The following is a 17,845-nucleotide window of genomic DNA, read 5'->3' as shown; positions in this document are numbered from 1 at the left end:
TTGCCTTCCAAAGCCTGCCGCATGACGTCGACGCTGCTCGCGCGAATCTTCTCCGCCGCTGGGCAGGCCGCGTCATCGCTACACACCATGGCTACGCTGCAGATTTACCAGGGTGATCTCCTCCGTAAGCTGGACGAGATGGGACCTGACGCTATCTGCATCGCGGATCTAAGGAGCGCCTCAGATCTCACGCTCCGAGCTACTAAAGCCGCCGCACAAGCCATGGGACGGTGTATGGCTTCCGCCACTGTCGCTGAGAGGCACTTATGGCTGACGCTCACGGAGATGGCCGATTCCGAGCGCACTGCGTTTCTCGATGCCCCGCTGTCTTCCACCGGCCTTTTTGGGTCTTCTCTCTCCGAGTTCGTGGAGAGATTTACCGAGGCCCAGAAAGCGTCTCAAGCCTTCAAGCACTTCCTACCGAAGCGCTCCGGTTCTGCAGCGGTTCGTGACAAACGGACCCCGCGGAGCTCTCAGCCTCAGCCCCCGCCTTCGGCCGCCTCTTCGCAGGAGCCACAACAGCGCAGCTCGAGGCCCCGCTCTCGGTCCAGCGCCCGGCGCCCCTCTTCGCGCGGGCCGCGATCGAGGGTTGTGGTAAAACCGGAAGTGCCGAAGAAGTCCTAGCAAGCCTGGGAAAGCGCAGGTGTGTGAGTCCCGTTGCGGCCGGCCTCCCACCCAAGCGCCCCGCTGTTTCAGTCCCAAGGTTTGCGACTGTTCCAGTGTTTTCTGCAGAGAGCAAGCCTGCACTGCCGCCCGCTTGCCTGCACGCAAAAGCCGTTCTCACGGCTACCCAGATAAATCTCGAAAAGAGTGTGTTTTCTGGTGTCCCGGCCACGGCCGATGGTGCTATAAATGTAGTCTCGATGCCCACTCCTCAGTGCCCATCACTACACATAAGCACAGCCCTACACGTAGGGCTCGCGCACATAAAATCGACTCAGGTCGGTTGCGCTTCCAGCATAGTGAGAGTGCCCACTTCCCAGTGCCCACGAACACTATGTCTAACACATCACAGGCTCTCTGTAAAAACGAGAACTGTGAGCGCGCGCTCTGCTCAGGCAGACGCCGCGCCCAAAGCAGTAAATGTGCCCGCTCCCAGCCCACATCTACTCGCTCACATGGGTCCTATGAGACTTTCTCAGTCCTCCCTCACTCAGCCAAGCACTGTAGTAAGGTCGAGGACGAGCGTCTCGCCCGCTGTATTAAGCGCGCGCCCCGCCTCAAATGCCACAGGCATAACGCCTATGTTTGTATCCCCCGAAGCACCTCTGTCGCACGGCGATCAGAGCGCGCTCCGTATCCAGCCCCTAGCCAGCCATGCAGAAGCATGGGCAGCGCTCCCAGGGGTTTCGGACTGGGTGCTAGGCATTATAAAGAGAGGCTTCTCGCTACAGTTTTGTCGACGCCCTCCCCGCTTCATAGCGCGCGTCGAAACTACGGTCTCGTTGGAAGTAGCTCACCTACTTCGAGCCGAAATATCAAAACTGATAAGCAAAGGGGCGATAGAGCGCGTTCCCCCAGCTCTAAGCGAAGGAGGGCTATACAGCAGATACTTTCTAGTCCCCAAAAAGGACGGCGGTATCAGACCCATACTGGATCTAAGACGGTTGAACAGAGTGTTGGTGAAACGCAGTTTCAAAATGCTCACAACCAGCAAAATTCTCGCGCATGTTCGCCGAGAAGACTGGTTCATGTCAATAGATCTGAAGGACGCGTATTTTCAAATACAAATAGCGTCACACCACAGGCGATACTTGAGATTCGCCTTCGAGGGTCAGACATACCAGTATACAGTCCTGCCATTCGGCTTGTCCCTAGCACCCCGTACATTTACGAAATGCATGGACGCAGCGCTCGCTCCTCTCAGACTCAGAGGCATGCGAGTGCTGAACTATTTGGACGACTGGTTGATCCTAGCTCAATCACGATCACAGCTCGTGGAGCACAGAACCATTTTACTCGATCACCTCGAGAATCTTGGTATCACAGTCAACTGGACAAAGAGTTCATTGAACCCCAGTCAATCGATTTTGTTCCTGGGCGTCGTTCTGGACTCACAGTCTATGACAGCGCGGCTGTCACCACAGCGCGTGTTGATCATTCAGCGCGTGGCGAGGTCTTTCCGCCGCGGCGCTGTCACCCCGCTCAGGAAGTTTCAAAAGATGCTGGGTCTCATGGCTTCAGCATCGTCAGTTCTCCGGCTGGGCTTGCTCCACATGCGCCCGCTGCAGTTCTGGTTGAAAACGCGGGTACCGCGCGGAGCGTGGGCGTCCGGTCGATTACGCCTCAAGGTCGATCAGAGCTGTGTTTCAGCCCTGGTGCCTTGGACGGCGGACGACTGGTACCAATCAGGTGTAAGCCTGGGGACTTCCTCGAGAGTGAGGATGGTGTCGACAGACGCATCCACCTCGGGATGGGGGGCTCTGCTCGAGGGCAGACCGTTCTTCGGCCTGTGGTCGGAACGAGAAAAGCTCCTACACATAAACTGCCTAGAAATGCTGGCAGTGCACAACGCGATGACGCGTTTTTGTCCCCGCATCAAGGACGAACACGTCATAGTCCGTTCGGACAACATGGCTGTGGTGTCCTACATAAATCGCCAGGGCGGTCTGAAATCCATATCCCTGTACAGGCTGGCGAAACGCCTCCTACTATGGGCTCAGCACAACTTACGCTCGCTGAGAGCAGTGCATGTACCTGGGCTTCAGAATGTGGGCCCAGACAGACTGTCCAGGAACAATGTTCCCCCGGGCGAATGGTCTCTACACCCACAAACAGTCCGGCTGTTGTGGGAGAGATTCGGCAGAGCGGAGGTGGACCTTTTCGCATCCCGCGAAAACGCGCACTGCCCCGCGTTCTTTTCAAAGACCGACAGCGCGCTGTCCCGGAGGTGGCCGCGCTGCCCGTTATACGCTTTTCCCCCCGTCTCCCTCCTGCCACAGGTGCTGGAACGGGTCAGGGAAACGAAATGCCCAGTCCTGCTTGTAGCTCCGTTCTGGGAGAACCGAACATGGTTCCCAGTTCTGATGCAGTTGGCAGATATCGCTCCATGGCCGCTGCCGTTGAGGAGAGATCTCCTCTCGCAGGCCGGGGGCTCGATTTGGCACCCACACCCGGAACTGTGGTCCCTTCATGTGTGGGTGCTCAACGGATACCCGTTGGTCTCACAGAGGGAGTCGTGAATACCATCACTCAGGCTAGAGCACCGTCGACACGGCGGCTTTATGCTTCGAAGTGGTCGGTTTTCTCCGGCTGGTGTGCAGCTCGGAGCATTTCACCCCTCGAATGTGAGGTAACGGAGGTTCTCTCCTTCCTACAAGAGCTGTTGGATAAGGGCAGATCCCCTTCCACGCTCAAAGTGTATGTGGCGGCTATTTCAGCGTTCTTTGGTTCAACGCTGGGTCAGTCGCTGGGAAGGAATGATTTAGTCATCCGCTTCCTCAGGGGAGCTAGGAGACTGAATCCACCCAGACCTCCTTCAGTTCCTTTGTGGGACCTTTCTACGGTCCTAGCGGCCATGAAAGGTGCCCCTTTCGAGCCTATCCAGTCTATTAGCCTCAAACATTTGTCTTTCAAAACAGTGTTTTTGATGGCTCTCGCTTCAGTGAAGCGCATAGGCGACCTGCACGCGCTCTCTGTGAGCCCGGCGTGCTTGGAGTTTGGTCCTAATGACTCTAAAGTCATACTCAAACCTAAGCATGGCTATGTGCCGAAATCCCTCAACACGCCTTTTCGGGCTCAGGTTATATCCCTGGCTGCCCTGCCGGCATCGAGTGAGGAAGGGGACTCGAGTTTTCTTTGCCCTGTTAGGGCTTTAAGAGCTTATATGTCCCGCTCTGCTGTCTTCAGACAGACAGAGCAACTCTTTGTCTCGTTCAGCGGACGTTCTAAAGGAATGGCTGTTTCGAAACAAAGTCTATCCAGATGGATAGTTGACGCCATAGCGCTGGCTTATACTGCCAAGGGCATTCCATGCCCGTTGGGAGTCAGAGCGCACTCTACGAGAAGCGTTGCTTCTTCGTGGGCTTGGTCCAGCGGGATTTCCCTACAGGATATATGTACGGCGGCAGGTTGGGCCTCGCCGTCTACATTTATCAGGTTTTATAACCTAGAGGTTCCCGCCTTGCAGGCTAAGCTTTTGTCGGTGTAATCTGTTCAGCCGTCTAATCAGACCGCTGAAACTCATGCGCTATGCGCTACCGACTATCTTGGGCAGAACTGTGTAAGACCCACACTTTCCACATTAGTTCAGGTTCCCTACCCTGTCTATGTGATGATTATACTTGCGTCTGTGGACATGTTTTTCTACGACGCTAAAATATAGGGATTTAAGGCTCTCACCCTTATTCCCTGACTCTGTGTGAGTCAATCTGGTGATTATGCACTGTATGCCTGAAAAAGCTTCCGGTGATCAGTGTTTTTTATCCCAGCACGCACGGCGTTTTGCAAGGGGTTCCCGTAGCGTTTTGAATAAAACGCAGTACGAGAGGACTCTCGTAAGAGAACGTACTCGGTTACTAACGTAACCTCGGTTCTCTCTAGAAGAGGGAACGAGTACTGCGTTCTCTGCCGTGCGTACGGTTCACTCTGGTTCGCTTCGGCGATCAAAATCAAGTGAGTCAGCCTTCTCGAGCTCCTTTTATAGAGGTAAGCCACGCCCGTTTCGGCGGGAAGTGGCGAGGAGGGCGCGTAGCGCCCTCATTGGCCTGATGTCATCCCAGGCCTCGCTCGATTGGCTTAAGCAGTTGCCGCAGAGCAGCCAATGAGTGAGCAAGCCGTCTCGCCATAGCTGTCTGCTGCTGCCGCAACGCGTTTTACATATATGAAAATTAAAGGATAATTTTTTGCTTCAGTGTTTCGTGAAAAGAGACTTTTCCTGTAGCGTTTTGAATAAAACGCAGTACTCGTTCCCTCTTCTAGAGAGAACCGAGGTTACGTTAGTAACCGAGTACGATTTAAGGCATGATTTTCTGTAAATCTGCTTTGAAATAATACTGTATGCATTGTGAATGGTGCTATACATAACAAATGAAATGTAGGGTAAACGTACCTATTAAGCTCACCAAAATCTACATTGAGACATTTTTAGTGCACAAGATATTGGTTTTAGTACAAGAAGTTATTTTAAAATAAAATATTAATCTCTCACACTATAATATTTCATTTTATTTTAAATGACAAAAGTATTTCAATTAAGATGTACATCATTAAATATAAAAAGTCTGGCTGTGCTTAATGGGTACATTTTGTACCCTTTAAGCACACCCCTGTTCCCAATAAGCTCACAACAAGTTTTATTAAAAAATCTTGTTTATTTTAAACAACCTTTTTAAGGAATAATTGAAAAAAGTTTTATTTGAAGGTACAGAGTCAATCACAAAAAAACAGAACACTAAAATCAAGCAACAAGGCATTCAATTTGATCAGGTAGCCTATCCTATTCATAGTGACGTGTCATTCAAACTCATTGCAACATCTAGACTAGTCCACGTTCAGCTATGTAACCCATATTGAAAAATCAAATAACAAAACAAACCAATGTGCTCCTTAAAGGGATACTCCACTTTTTTTGGAAATTGGCTCATTTTACAACTCCCCCAGAGTTAAACAGTTGAGTTTTACCGTTTTCGAATCCATTCAGCCGATCTCTGGGTCTGGCGGTACCACTTTTAGCATAGCTTAGCATAATGAATTGAACCGGACAAGACCATTAGCATCTCTCTCAAAAAAATGACCAAAGAGTTTCGATATTTTTCCTATTTAAAACTCGACTCTTCTGTAGTTACATCGTGTAATAAGACCGACAGAAAATGTAAAGTTTAAATTTTCTAGGCTGATATGGCTAGGAACTATACTCTCAAAATCGCACCTTTTCATTTTCCGTCCGTCTTAGTACACGATGTAACTACAGAAGAGTCAAGTTTTAAATAGGAAAAATATCGAAACTCTTTGGTAATTTTTTTGAGAGAGATGCTAATGGTCTTGTCCGGTTCAATTCATTTGCTAAGCTATGCTAAAAGTGGTACCGCCAGACCCGGAGATCGGCTGAATGGATTCGAAAACGGTAAAACTCAACTGTTTAACTCTGGGGGAGTTGTAAAATGAGCTTATTTCCAAAAAAGTGGAGTATCCCTTTAACTCTCTGGGTCAGAGCTTTCCTGTCTACTCCAAACCTCTTGGACAGATACGACAGGTTTCTGATGGCTCCTTCTTTGTATGACATGCCTCTTTCATCTTTGGGCATACACTATAGTTTCGTCTAGCTTTTGTCATCTTAAGACTGTGAAAATAAGTTTATTAATCATTTTTTTGAAGATTAACATAGTGACAACCATCAGTTAATATTTAAATTCTGATTATTAAGTATTTACATAGACGTTTAATGTGGGTGAGCTTAAAGGGAGCACACACTGTGCTTAATTGGAGCAAAAACATTTTTTAATTAATAAATATTAAATTAAAATTTAAAGGAAAATATTTAGCTAAATTAATAATCTAGGTAATGTATTAAGTTTATACCAATTTTAATATGAACAACTATTATAGACAATATCTATGAAATTATGCTTTTTCTAATTGATGTCACACTGAAGCTGTGTGATTGTCATAGTAGTGCACCCTTTAAGCTCACCTAAAAATAATATGAATTCTTTAAAAATTACAGCAGTTTAAAACCACAGACTATCAATAAAATGTAAAATTATAATATTATGGATTTAAAAGTACAAGCCATTAATTCCTGTGAAGTAATATATTAATGTAGCACACAATCTTATACAGCTAGTAAGCTAGCTATGTTCGTAGCATCTGGGCTATGTTGCTAAAACTATCTTTTAGATCTAACTGTAATTATTTCCCACATCCAGGTTCCAGGTTATAATATTCAAAAGTCTAAACATTAATCTCTTAATTTTGCAATAAGAAGATGTACTTCTTCAAAATAAAGGCTTAAACATATAAAAAATGCACATCTGAGGGGCTCCTCTTCTGGTGAAAGTTTTCAGACAGCTTTGAAAATAGCCGCCAGACAGTGTGAACACATGGACACACATATCTCAGTGTGCAATGGTCTGATTGGTTTAAAATTACAGGAGGTATATAGTAACAAACACATCAATTGGTTAATACATCAAATAGGATAATACATTGCTGTTTCTTTTTATAATCTGAGCTCCAAGATGGTAGTGTGCTTAATGGGTACTTGAGCTTAATAGGTACGTTTACCCTACTTATTATTAATAATTCCAGTTAGCACTCCACAATGATTCAGAAAGTAACTTTAAAGGGAAAGTTCACCCTAAAATACAAATTCTGTCATTTACTCGACCTCATGTCAATCCAAACCACTATGTCTTTTCTTTCTTGAAGAACAAAGATAGATATTTTGAAGAATGTTTCATTTCTTCAAAATGTGAAATTTCAGTTTTCATTTTTGGTTTAACTAACCCTATAAAGAAAACCAGCTGGTTGATATGACATTGAAGTGTCCCATCTCATAAATTTGATCATTCCAACGTGACTTGAAGACAACATGTGAATCTGGCAGGTAGCCAGCAGGAACACACTGGCATTGATGTGAGTTCAGTATTCAGGGAATAGAACAGGACCGAGTGTGATCAGCAGTCATTGTTGCCGCTGTAGACTCTTTTTCACGTGGTTGCCTCTTCCTTTCACGATCACCTTGCTCTTTTTCCTGACAAAAGGGGCGGCTAAATGAATGGCTTGCAGCAGCAACAAGCTCTGTATTCCCATCGCTCATTACGTCAGACAGAAACATCAATTCTCCGAGTCCATCAAAGCAGTTGCTATGCCAGCTGAACGGGTGGCTCTTAAACATCCCAGCGCTGGCTTTGTGAATGCAGTTCAGGTACTCTATCATGGAGCATCTCTGGGGGAGGTGACGCAAAGTCTACGGTTTGTCTTTTGCCGGTTCCTTTTGTGGGTCATATCTTTGTGTGAACTATACTGTGGGATGTAGACTGAAATGTAGGGCGCCGATGCCACGTCTCATTGATGCACACTACCATATTTCACATTCATGTCTCCTGAGGAGGGACAATGTTTGAGGTTTGAAGTATATAGGTTAATATTCATCACTGATTCCCAACCTGGTTCCAGTTTGTACTTGGAACGATTTAGCTTTTGTTTTGTTTAACCTATAAAACAGGAAAATTACTTGATTAAAGCAAGTAATCGTGATGTGTGACCCTTATTTTTCAGTATTACATTTATTTAGTTGTTTAAGTGACTTTAATATTATTAGGCCTGATGCGATCTCCTAATCACCATTATTTGATCTAATAATCACTTTTATAATTTCATGGTTAATGAGTGAACTCCTCTGGTGTGTGCAGTGGATCAAGTTTTTGCTTTATTTAACTATATTGATATTTATATAAATATATATGCATTTTTTTTGCATAATAGCAAATATTTTTGGCCATTACAGGCTAGACCATCTTTAAATGCCATATGAAAATGTATTTATTTTAATTATCATTGTTGTCATTTATGATATTCTAATATTCATAATGAAACAATAATAATTGTAAATATTTATATATAGTAGCATTTTTGTAAATATTTTTGGACATCATTTTTAAATGATGTATGAAAATTGATTTATGACAAATGGCTTTGTTGTGATTTATGATTGATTTATGACAAATGGTTTTGTTGTTTTAATTATTTGTTGATAAGTTCATAATAAAAACAATAGTAATATTAATAGCATAGCATAATAGCAGATATTTATCATATTTTTAATGAAACAAAAATAATTTAGAATATTTTCATATTTCAAATATAATTCATGTCATTCTACTTCTGTGCAATATTTGTTTACAAAGGAAATAAAACACTATTGCATTGAATTCCAGGTCTAAAGTGAACAAAACATGCAATTACATCATTCATAAAAATTATTTAAATGACATTTTATCATCAGTCAAAGTTTCATGATTGTGACAGCCATAACTAATGATAATGCAAAATGATATTCATTAAAAACTGATATAAACGGTTCAGAACAAAGGTGTTCACCTGCAACTGCAGCCTGTATGGCATTTTTCTTCGACGTGCTTGTCATATCAAGCATACTTGTCATATTCTCTTACCCAATAGCATGAATGACTGGGATTTTTCTTTTTTCTTTCATGTTGTAGGCTCTTTTACAGTGGCACTGTGTGATGGAGTCAGATACAGCCTTGTTTTCTCTTTTCCTACCCGAGGTCGATGTTAACCCTTAATACCGCAGCTCTTACACTAACCATGTTTAGCAGGAATGTGGAAACCTCCCTCTTTGTGAGTGTGTTTACCCTCCTCACATTGAGGAACGCTCATAAACACTGCGGAGAACTGTAAAATCTCGACCTAGCCATGCGGGATGGGGGCAGGGGTGGCTATAAATGCCGTACGAGTGGCCAGTGTAGCCGAAACGCAGCACTGTATTTTGTCTGTTCTCAGATTAACAAGTAAACAAGGCTGTCCAGTATTAAGGGAAATCATTGTTCGACTCCAGCTTTGCGTCTGGCCGCGAGCCAGGTTTCACAGGCACAATGTTTATCCATACTACAGGGAGCTGGGCCGTGTGTGTGTGAGGTAAGAGGAGGCTGGCTTTGGGCCGGTGCCAACCACTGTGATTTCTGGACCGCCTTGAGCATCCCTGTGTTGACCGACAGTACCCCCCTCGGGCCCCTGAGACCGGCGCAGCCCACACATTCAGCGTATCCTGTGCGAGCGCTCAGCCTACGGGCGAGAGGAGAGCACTTCTGGAGCCGGGGTGGAGGGGGCGAGATGAAACGAGCGTGGCATTGAGAACAAAGAACGTGCGTGTGTTTGTGCCCTGTGTCAACCACACACTCGATCTGTAATGAGACAAAGTAATAGATGATGAATGGATTAATCTTTTCTTTAATCAAATTAAAGAAGTGTGTATGTATTTCAGGTTGCCAAGGTTAATGTCTCTCGCTCCCGAGCGCTTTGCAAGTTTCCCTTGCAAAGAGAGAGAAAGGGGGAGATTTCCAGAACAGTTGGGTGGTAGAGCGTGCAGTAGATTCAATCAGTATCAAAACTGGAAACTGTCCTGGACTGGTCCTCTGGGTAGAGCAGACTCAAGAGATAAAGTTTCTATTATAGACAGGGTTTTTGTAGTTAGACTTTTGACCAAAAAAACAGTTTGTTCCTTTTTTGCAGCTTAAGAGCTGTTAACCTAGGGGCTGTTTACACGACACCGTTTTAAACTAAAGACGTTCAACTTTTTATGATTTTTGGCCATTTATTTACACGACAACGGTGTTTTGGGTGCCTGAAAACGTAAACTTTTAAAAATGGGTTTCAAAGTGCAAGTTTTTGAAAACGGTCTCCTTGTAAACAACAAAAACTTGAATCTCTGAAGACAATGACGTCATGCACATGTGTATTACGTGCTCAGGCTATAGTGTTTCATCACAATCTAATGGCCTGGCAGCAGAATACAGCGTTTTTATTAGTTTTCGCGGATCCGTGTAATTGGGGATCGTTTTGTCAATGGTGTTGTCTGTACGTGGAAAACTTAAATGTTCTGTTTAGGAGCGGCGTATAGGTAACATAAATCCAGTGATTATTTCCTTTTTTGTGTACTAATGCATCCAGAGGTCCATGGATGTTTCATCTAAAGCTGAGACTTTGCTTTGTTAGGGTCTGGACCATTTGACATTACTTTCAGTGTCATTCCAGGTCAAATCAACCAAATTTCAGACACTACCTCGGCTCAAATTTTTTATTTGAACTGCCATACAATATATGTATAGTCATACCAACCAGAGCTGCACTGTAATGATATTGCACAGGAAATTGATAGATATCAGCCCATATATGCCTCCACCATTTTATCTTTTAAAGGTATGTGATGTTGATTGGATCTGCACACGGCCATGGAAAACCGCGGAAGGCTCGGTCCATGACCGTATCTGATTAGTATCTGACAGTCAGAGGTCACAGTCACAATGCTACATGTTTATAGCAGGTTAAAGTTTTATAATGCCTCAATGTCTCTCATGCATATTTGTCCCATGTCGTATGCAGATTTTTACGTGGATGGCAGTGATAACAGAACATAGGAGCTCATGCCAGGAGGCTTGAGGTGTCTGATTTATTACCCGTTATTTAGAAGGGAATGAGCATCATACACTAGTGACTGTAATAAACGATGGACGGCCCAGCTCGAACAACTTCAAAGGCACCTCTCTGCTCCCTCCTGTTCTAGCTCAAAACCGAACAGGAAGGGGATGGGTGCAGGGGAGGCGCTAAGTGCTCTGGTTTTTCGGGGGAATTCCCCTGATTTCCCCCGTGCTATTTCAGTGTTATCAGTGTGTGCTGACACTGAAGTGCTCTCTGAATTCTGAATGGAGAGCAGTTTGTTTTCGATCGTTTTGATATGTTGAAGTAGCTCTGTTATTTTGTCAAAGATTTTTTGTTGCAAGGAAGAATGGCTTGAATGAGTCCACAGTGATTAAATGCAGGAAGACTATTGGTTTAGCAAAATGACTATAATCCAATCAGTTGTTATTATATCCTCCTAAACCACCGTTATTTTTGAAATCTTTCCAGTTTTCCACCACTGTGGGCACAGGCCTCCTCAATGGACTAATTAAACACAAAGGTCCAGATGTCTGAAGGTACGTAGGATAGCCTTTCTCTAGCCACCCGCTCTATCATTTGTCTTACAAGTTTGGACGGCTACAAAAGTTGGCACATCTGTCCATTGAATCGCAACAGATGTCTGCGGACTGCCTCCCCCTCCTGGGTGGCGGCCATCTCGCGCATTTACCCCCATGACCAAAAAAAACCCCATTGACATTTGTCTTCCTGCAAATGAGGGAAGCCACTGGAAGAATTACCGCGTGTTAATAACTTAAATCTGGGTAATTCATACCCAAGCTCATTTCTACAACATGGTCTTTAATTTATATCTGCCTGATTGGAAATGAGCAGAAAGAGCATGATCATAGTGTCCCACTCCCATTGAGAAAACCAAAGACGTCAAAGTAAGCCAGTGAGAGTAAGCCAACATCAGATACAGCACAGGCTCAGTTCACAGCCCAGCGTCTGTTTGTCTGTTCTTTTTCTCTATTTGAGAACAGTAACTCACATAATGTGTTTTTCCAGCTTCATGGTTGAAGATATTCTAGTGATGATGGGATGGGGAATGATTAGGGATGTGCAAAATTACATCTTTTCATAATGTACTTGTTGGAAGTCCAGTGTAAATAACTGTGTCGTTCACTCTGCTGTGCATAATAGCACCAAATTAGTAGAAAACACAATATATTGACCCGTGCCCTGTTTTCTACCATGCACTGCGCACGTTTGTTATGACGTAAGATGAACACCAGGGTTCGATAGAATCAAGTTGAGTGTGAAAGCAGACCACCGCTGCGGGGGGAGCCGGGAACGACCGCGCTCGGATGTGGACCGCAGCAATGTGAAAGCTCCCTTAGTCTCCCATCATGCGTGTCAGCTGAATGTATTTCTCACCTTCTCTTTTAATTACTATTCAAAAATGTGTGGCCGGCTTCACTCCCATGGCTTGATAAGGACACTAATGACTCATGTGATTTGGGACTTCAGAGATCATTTTTTGTTCAAGTGTGGCAATATATCACATGCTAATTACACAGGATCTAATGCATTTCTTGAAATTTACAATATTCCATTGGATGAGAGATATTAAAGCTCTTAATTAGCAGTCATCCAGGAGCACCAGCGTGGCATTATCTGGAAAGCTCCATCACTCCCAGTGTGCTCTCCCAAGGTGACCAGGAAGTAGCCGTAATGATGTGGTCCTGGGGAAAGCGGCATCAATGGCAGCCTACCGTGATTTATCCGAAAGCCGTAATGACATCATTCTCGCCGCACGAGAAACATAAATTAGGCCTATCTCTAATGGGGGTCCCAGGCTTCTCTGTTAGACAGAGGCCTCTCTCTATACCCTCTATACTGATCTTTCACTTTTGATACTGTACCTTGAAGTGCTCTCTCTCTCTCTCTCTCTCTCTCTCTCTCTCTCTCTCTCTCTCTCTCTCTCTCTCTCTCTCTCTCTCTCTCCTCTCTCTCTCTCTCTCTCTCTCTCTCTCTCTCCCTCTCTCTCTCTCTCTCTCTCTCTCTCTCTCTCTCTCTCTTATATGAGATTTTATGCTGTGCCTTTGGCAGGGCAGCTCAGGTTTTCCCAAGAGAGAATGTGCTCCTGTGAGCTGACAGATGAGAAGATTTATTACTGCTTCCACACGTCAACGCATTCATTGCCCGTCCTTCAATCACAGGCATGAAATACTCATCTGAGATTTTACAGATGTCCTTTGCTATATAAAAACAAGTGACGTCTTTCACGCAGCCCTTTTTTGTTGTTTTAAGACCCGTAAACGGCGCAAGATCAGCTGGTCCGTTCCCAAAGCAGAAACGGGTTGTGTTGAGATATCATCATTCGCCATCATGCTATCGTAAAGAGACATGTTACACTACACCTGTGAGTGATGAGAGTCATCTGTCAGGACAGATGTTCCTGTTCTGTCCATCATAGGAGCGCTGTGCAGTGCAGCTTTGGAGATCCCAGAACAATGAACGCAGCAGCTGGCGTGGAAGTTCGGAGTACATGTATGTAATAGCATTTTAGGGAAGTTTGTAATACCTAACCATTAAGGCCCTAATATGCTCAAGGCAAGGTCCTTTTTCTTCACTTTCTTCACTAAAAACAAGTTTGTTCTTCAATTTCTCTTGGAATATTGTCCCGCTTTTATTGTCCCACCCTCAAGAGTAGGGGTGGGACAAAATATCGATAGGGCGATATATATTGTTGTCCTTCTCCGTGCGATACGCTGGCGCTAAATATAGATTTTTTTTTTTATTAATAAAATAAGGCTCTCTAAATAGATTTCCCTGCTCCAAGCATCGCTACTTCATGGCTCCTCGAGGTGGCACTCAACACATGAATGAGGGAAACATGAACATAAGTTAACTAGCCTAAAAAAAAAATGTTTTTAACGGGATGGCAGACAGCAGTGTGAGTAAAATAATAAGATGCCCCAGCCAAAGTCTGGACGCACTTCGGCTTTTATAGCATTGATGGGACAAACGTTGTAAACAAACATCTTTGCCGCTCTTCACTGAGCACTTACACAGATACACACGGGAGCGTTTGAAAGCAGGCGTCTATCAGTGGATATATTAGGGATCCGCTGATAGACGCCTGCTTTCAAATGCTCCCGTGTGTATCTGTGTAAGCGCTCGGTGAAGAGCGTCAAAGGTGTCTATTTACAACATGTTTTGGAAGCGTTGATCATTGTAGCCAATCAGAGAAAATTTTTAAATACCGAGTCGGTACCTTTGACAGCACTATTCCCAGGTTTATTTTAAGGAAGCTGGTAAACACTGAGATGTTCACAGGTTTAAATAAAAGTCGATAAGCAGTTAAATGTGTCAGTTTACACACAAAGAAAGGTTTAAGCTTTTAAAAAGTATAAGCATGTTTTTTTTAATTTACTTAAAATGTTACATTTAATTTACAGACTGAAAAACTTTTTGTGCTGTTTTCTAAACAGTTTGGACTTGAATAAAGAGAGAAAACCTGCACTTAACTTTTTCACGGGCATTTTGTTTTCATAGGTACTATTAGGTAGACAGATATCGTGATGTATCATTATAGGATTTTCTAGCAATATATCTATTATCTAGTAATATTCCCACCCCTTCTCAAGAGATGTTGTTTGCGAGAGGGATGGGAAGTTAATGTTTTCGATTAAATATTACGAGGGCACATTTAATAAAATAATGGTGTACACAGATAAATCATTTATTATGAACACTCCAATATTCCATAATTTTTTATTTCATGGTGAGTTTAAGTAATGTTTCTTGCTCTTACAGGAAATCCGAGGAGGAGGTGGACATGGACAAAGTGACGGCTGCCATGGTGTTGACCAGCCTGTCCACTAGTCCTCTGGTGCGGAGCCCTCCTGTAAAAGTTAGCGGTAAGTAACATTAGATCACGACTACACCGTGATCTCAGTCCTCGTGAAGTCATTTTCACACTGCCTGCTGTGAGCTGCAGAAACGACTTGCTTTTCACTTAGCTATTTACTGTTTTTACTGTCACATGCGCATGAAAAAGTGTCACATGAGATGGAAGTGCATTAGTTCAGCCATCATGAGACTAGCTTTTGCTGTCTTAAAGCTGTCATCTACTAATAACATAAAGAGGCCATATTCTACACTTCTGGAGCATTGCATTTTATTCCCTGAAGTCCTATTTAATGTTAGTAAAGGTGTCTTGCACCAAAACTGTCATAAATGAGTTAAAATTCTATACCCTCTCTCTGATCTTTCACTTTTGATACTGTACCTTGAAGTGCTCTATCTATCTATCTATCTATCTATCTATCTATCTATCTATCTATCTATCTATCTATCTATCTATCTATCTATCTATCTATCTATCTATCTATCTATCTATCTATCTATCTATCTATCTATCTATCTATCTATCTATCTATCTATCTATCTATCTATCTATCTATCTATCTATCTATCTATCTATCTATCTATCTATCTATCTATCTATCTATATACACACACACACACATATATACATACATACATATACACACATATCTACTTAATATACATCTACATCTCCTTTTGTGCTGACATGACATAACAAATTAAGACTTCTATATGTAAATGACCTGTTATGATTTGCTAACCTCTTTGCATATTATGATATGCTGGGGTGGGTACAAAAAAACAACAAAAATATTTTACTGAGTTATTTTACCTCTCAATACTTTATCAATATTTTCACAAAATGTTTGTTTATTTTTCACATAAATATTATTTGGGGGACCTGGCTAAAGAAAAAGAAAAAAAAGAGAGAAGCTAACAATATATTTACACAAAGAAAGAAACAAAGTGCCAGAGAACCAAGTAAAAGATTACAAAAAATAAATGACAGATCACAGTTTCAAAAATATTATACAGTAAATATAATATAGCAGTTTCCTGCTGATTCCCATTCTGAAACAGTGTTATTTTATTCTTCTTTACTCTATGTACTATTATAGTATTTTATTTTTCAGTTTTCATTTAAATTTTAAAGTTTGATTAATTTTATGTGCTTTTGTTGTTTTCCTTAGTTTTAGTTCATGTCGATTTTAGTCATTTTAGTACTTCAATATATATATTTTTTTCTGTTAATTGTCAAGGCAACATTTCTAATGTTAAAGTTTTTAGTCTATTATTTATTTTTGTATTTAAGTTAACAAAAACTATTTGAATAGGTTTTTAGTTGACAACAGCAACACTGCTCAAAATGATAAGTTAATAAATCATGCGTTAAAGTCCAACTGAAATCAAAATTTACCCTATTTACTTTGTTAGCGCATATTACTAGTCTTGTGGTGAACAATTAATCCGTGCAAGTTAATACACAGAAAAAAATAGTTTGCCGCCGTAATCTTTAATCAAAGTCTGAAAAGTTACCTCCGGTCTGGAATGGCTGATGATGTAGGTTTGACGGCTTGGGTTGGGAAACGCTTAACCACTCCCCTCAAACCGTTATTCTGCTATGAGCGAGAGATGGAGAGGAGGAGCGCTAGAGTAAAACCCTGCCCTCTGTTCAATATTCCTTTTCACTGGGAAATACGTCACAGCACTGGAGAAAAGTCATTTGCAACTTCCGGTTCACGCAGACTTTAATATGTAAACATGGCTGGTCATTTGCTATAAGTGCTCAATTCTGGAAAAACAATCATGTTTTCTTTGCTTTACCAAGGGCAGAAAGTCATATGTTGACAGTAGACTTTAATGATATGGATTTCTGGTGAAATCACTGTTCATTTAGTTCACCACTAACAATGCGCTATCACTTTAATTCTGCACGTTATTCAGCAGAGCAAAAATAGACTGTGTAGAAACGATTACTGCGTCTGCACCGAAGCAACATGAGCACTGAAATAAACATGTACCGCATACTCACAGCAAACAGATCATGTGGGAAATGGGCGTTAAAAGGGCTGCATGATGTAAAACTACATCTTACCTCACATTTAGAAAAACAAGGCAACATATTGGATCGCACTCATCTCATCGTGGAGGTGGGAAAACAAAGTTCTGTATGACCCGCAAGATTTAAATGCAAAAGAAAAGTGTCCACCCATAAATGGTGAGTTTTATTTAAAGTGCCCCTATTGTGCTATTTTAACAGTTCCTAATTTTGTTTTGGAGGTCTCCTACAATAAATTTACATCCATCCAAAGCAAAAAAAAAAATACACATCACCTCATTTCTCCAAGCGTTTGAAAACGGTTTGTTCGAAGGATCTTCCGTCTCTCTAAACCCCTACTTTCCATGAGCCTACTCTGCCCTGATTGGTCAGACGGCCCAGTCTGTTGTGATCAGTCTACTTCTTACAGGGCGTGTTGGAAACAAAATGGCTATTACCATATCTGAATTTCAGCTCCGGAGGCTTCCTTAGCACTTGATACACAGTAATACAAACAGTACGAAAGGGCTTCAGTTTTACATCTGTAAATCCTGTTTAATCATCCGGATGTCCTTCTGCTGTCACCTACGCTGTTGTCTTCTTGTAGCTCTTCTCCCCTTCTTCACATTAGCCTACATTAATTTCACCTCAGCTTGTGGTTTTAACACCTTCTCTTCATCACTGCGTGTCCTCTCGTTAACCTTTGTGGTTGGTTACAAACATCAAGGAACTTTTTTCACACCTTTTGCTGTACATAATAAGCAAAGGATTTAGGCCAAATGTATTTGTTTACACCCTACATATCACTAAGTATTTTAGGTACTCAAATAG

General features: G+C 42.8%; 1 protein-coding gene across 6 annotated transcripts in view; it reads left to right on the top strand.

Moving 5' to 3' along the window:
• znf704 (zinc finger protein 704) overlaps positions 1-17,845 on the top strand; it is a 68,477-nt gene that overhangs the window by 36,772 nt on the left and 13,860 nt on the right. For all 6 annotated transcript variants that reach the window (XM_081377521.1, XM_081377522.1, XM_081377524.1 and 3 more), the window contains exon 3: positions 14,902-15,005. In XM_081377521.1, the coding sequence (XP_081233647.1) occupies positions 14,902-15,005 (104 nt within the window). The remainder of the gene's footprint in view (positions 1-14,901; positions 15,006-17,845) is intronic.

This window comes from Scardinius erythrophthalmus (genome assembly GCF_964197995.2).
Source record: "Scardinius erythrophthalmus genome assembly, chromosome: 10".
Classification (NCBI taxonomy): domain Eukaryota; kingdom Metazoa; phylum Chordata; class Actinopteri; order Cypriniformes; family Leuciscidae; genus Scardinius; species Scardinius erythrophthalmus.
This window is presented reverse-complemented; position numbering and strand designations above follow the sequence as displayed.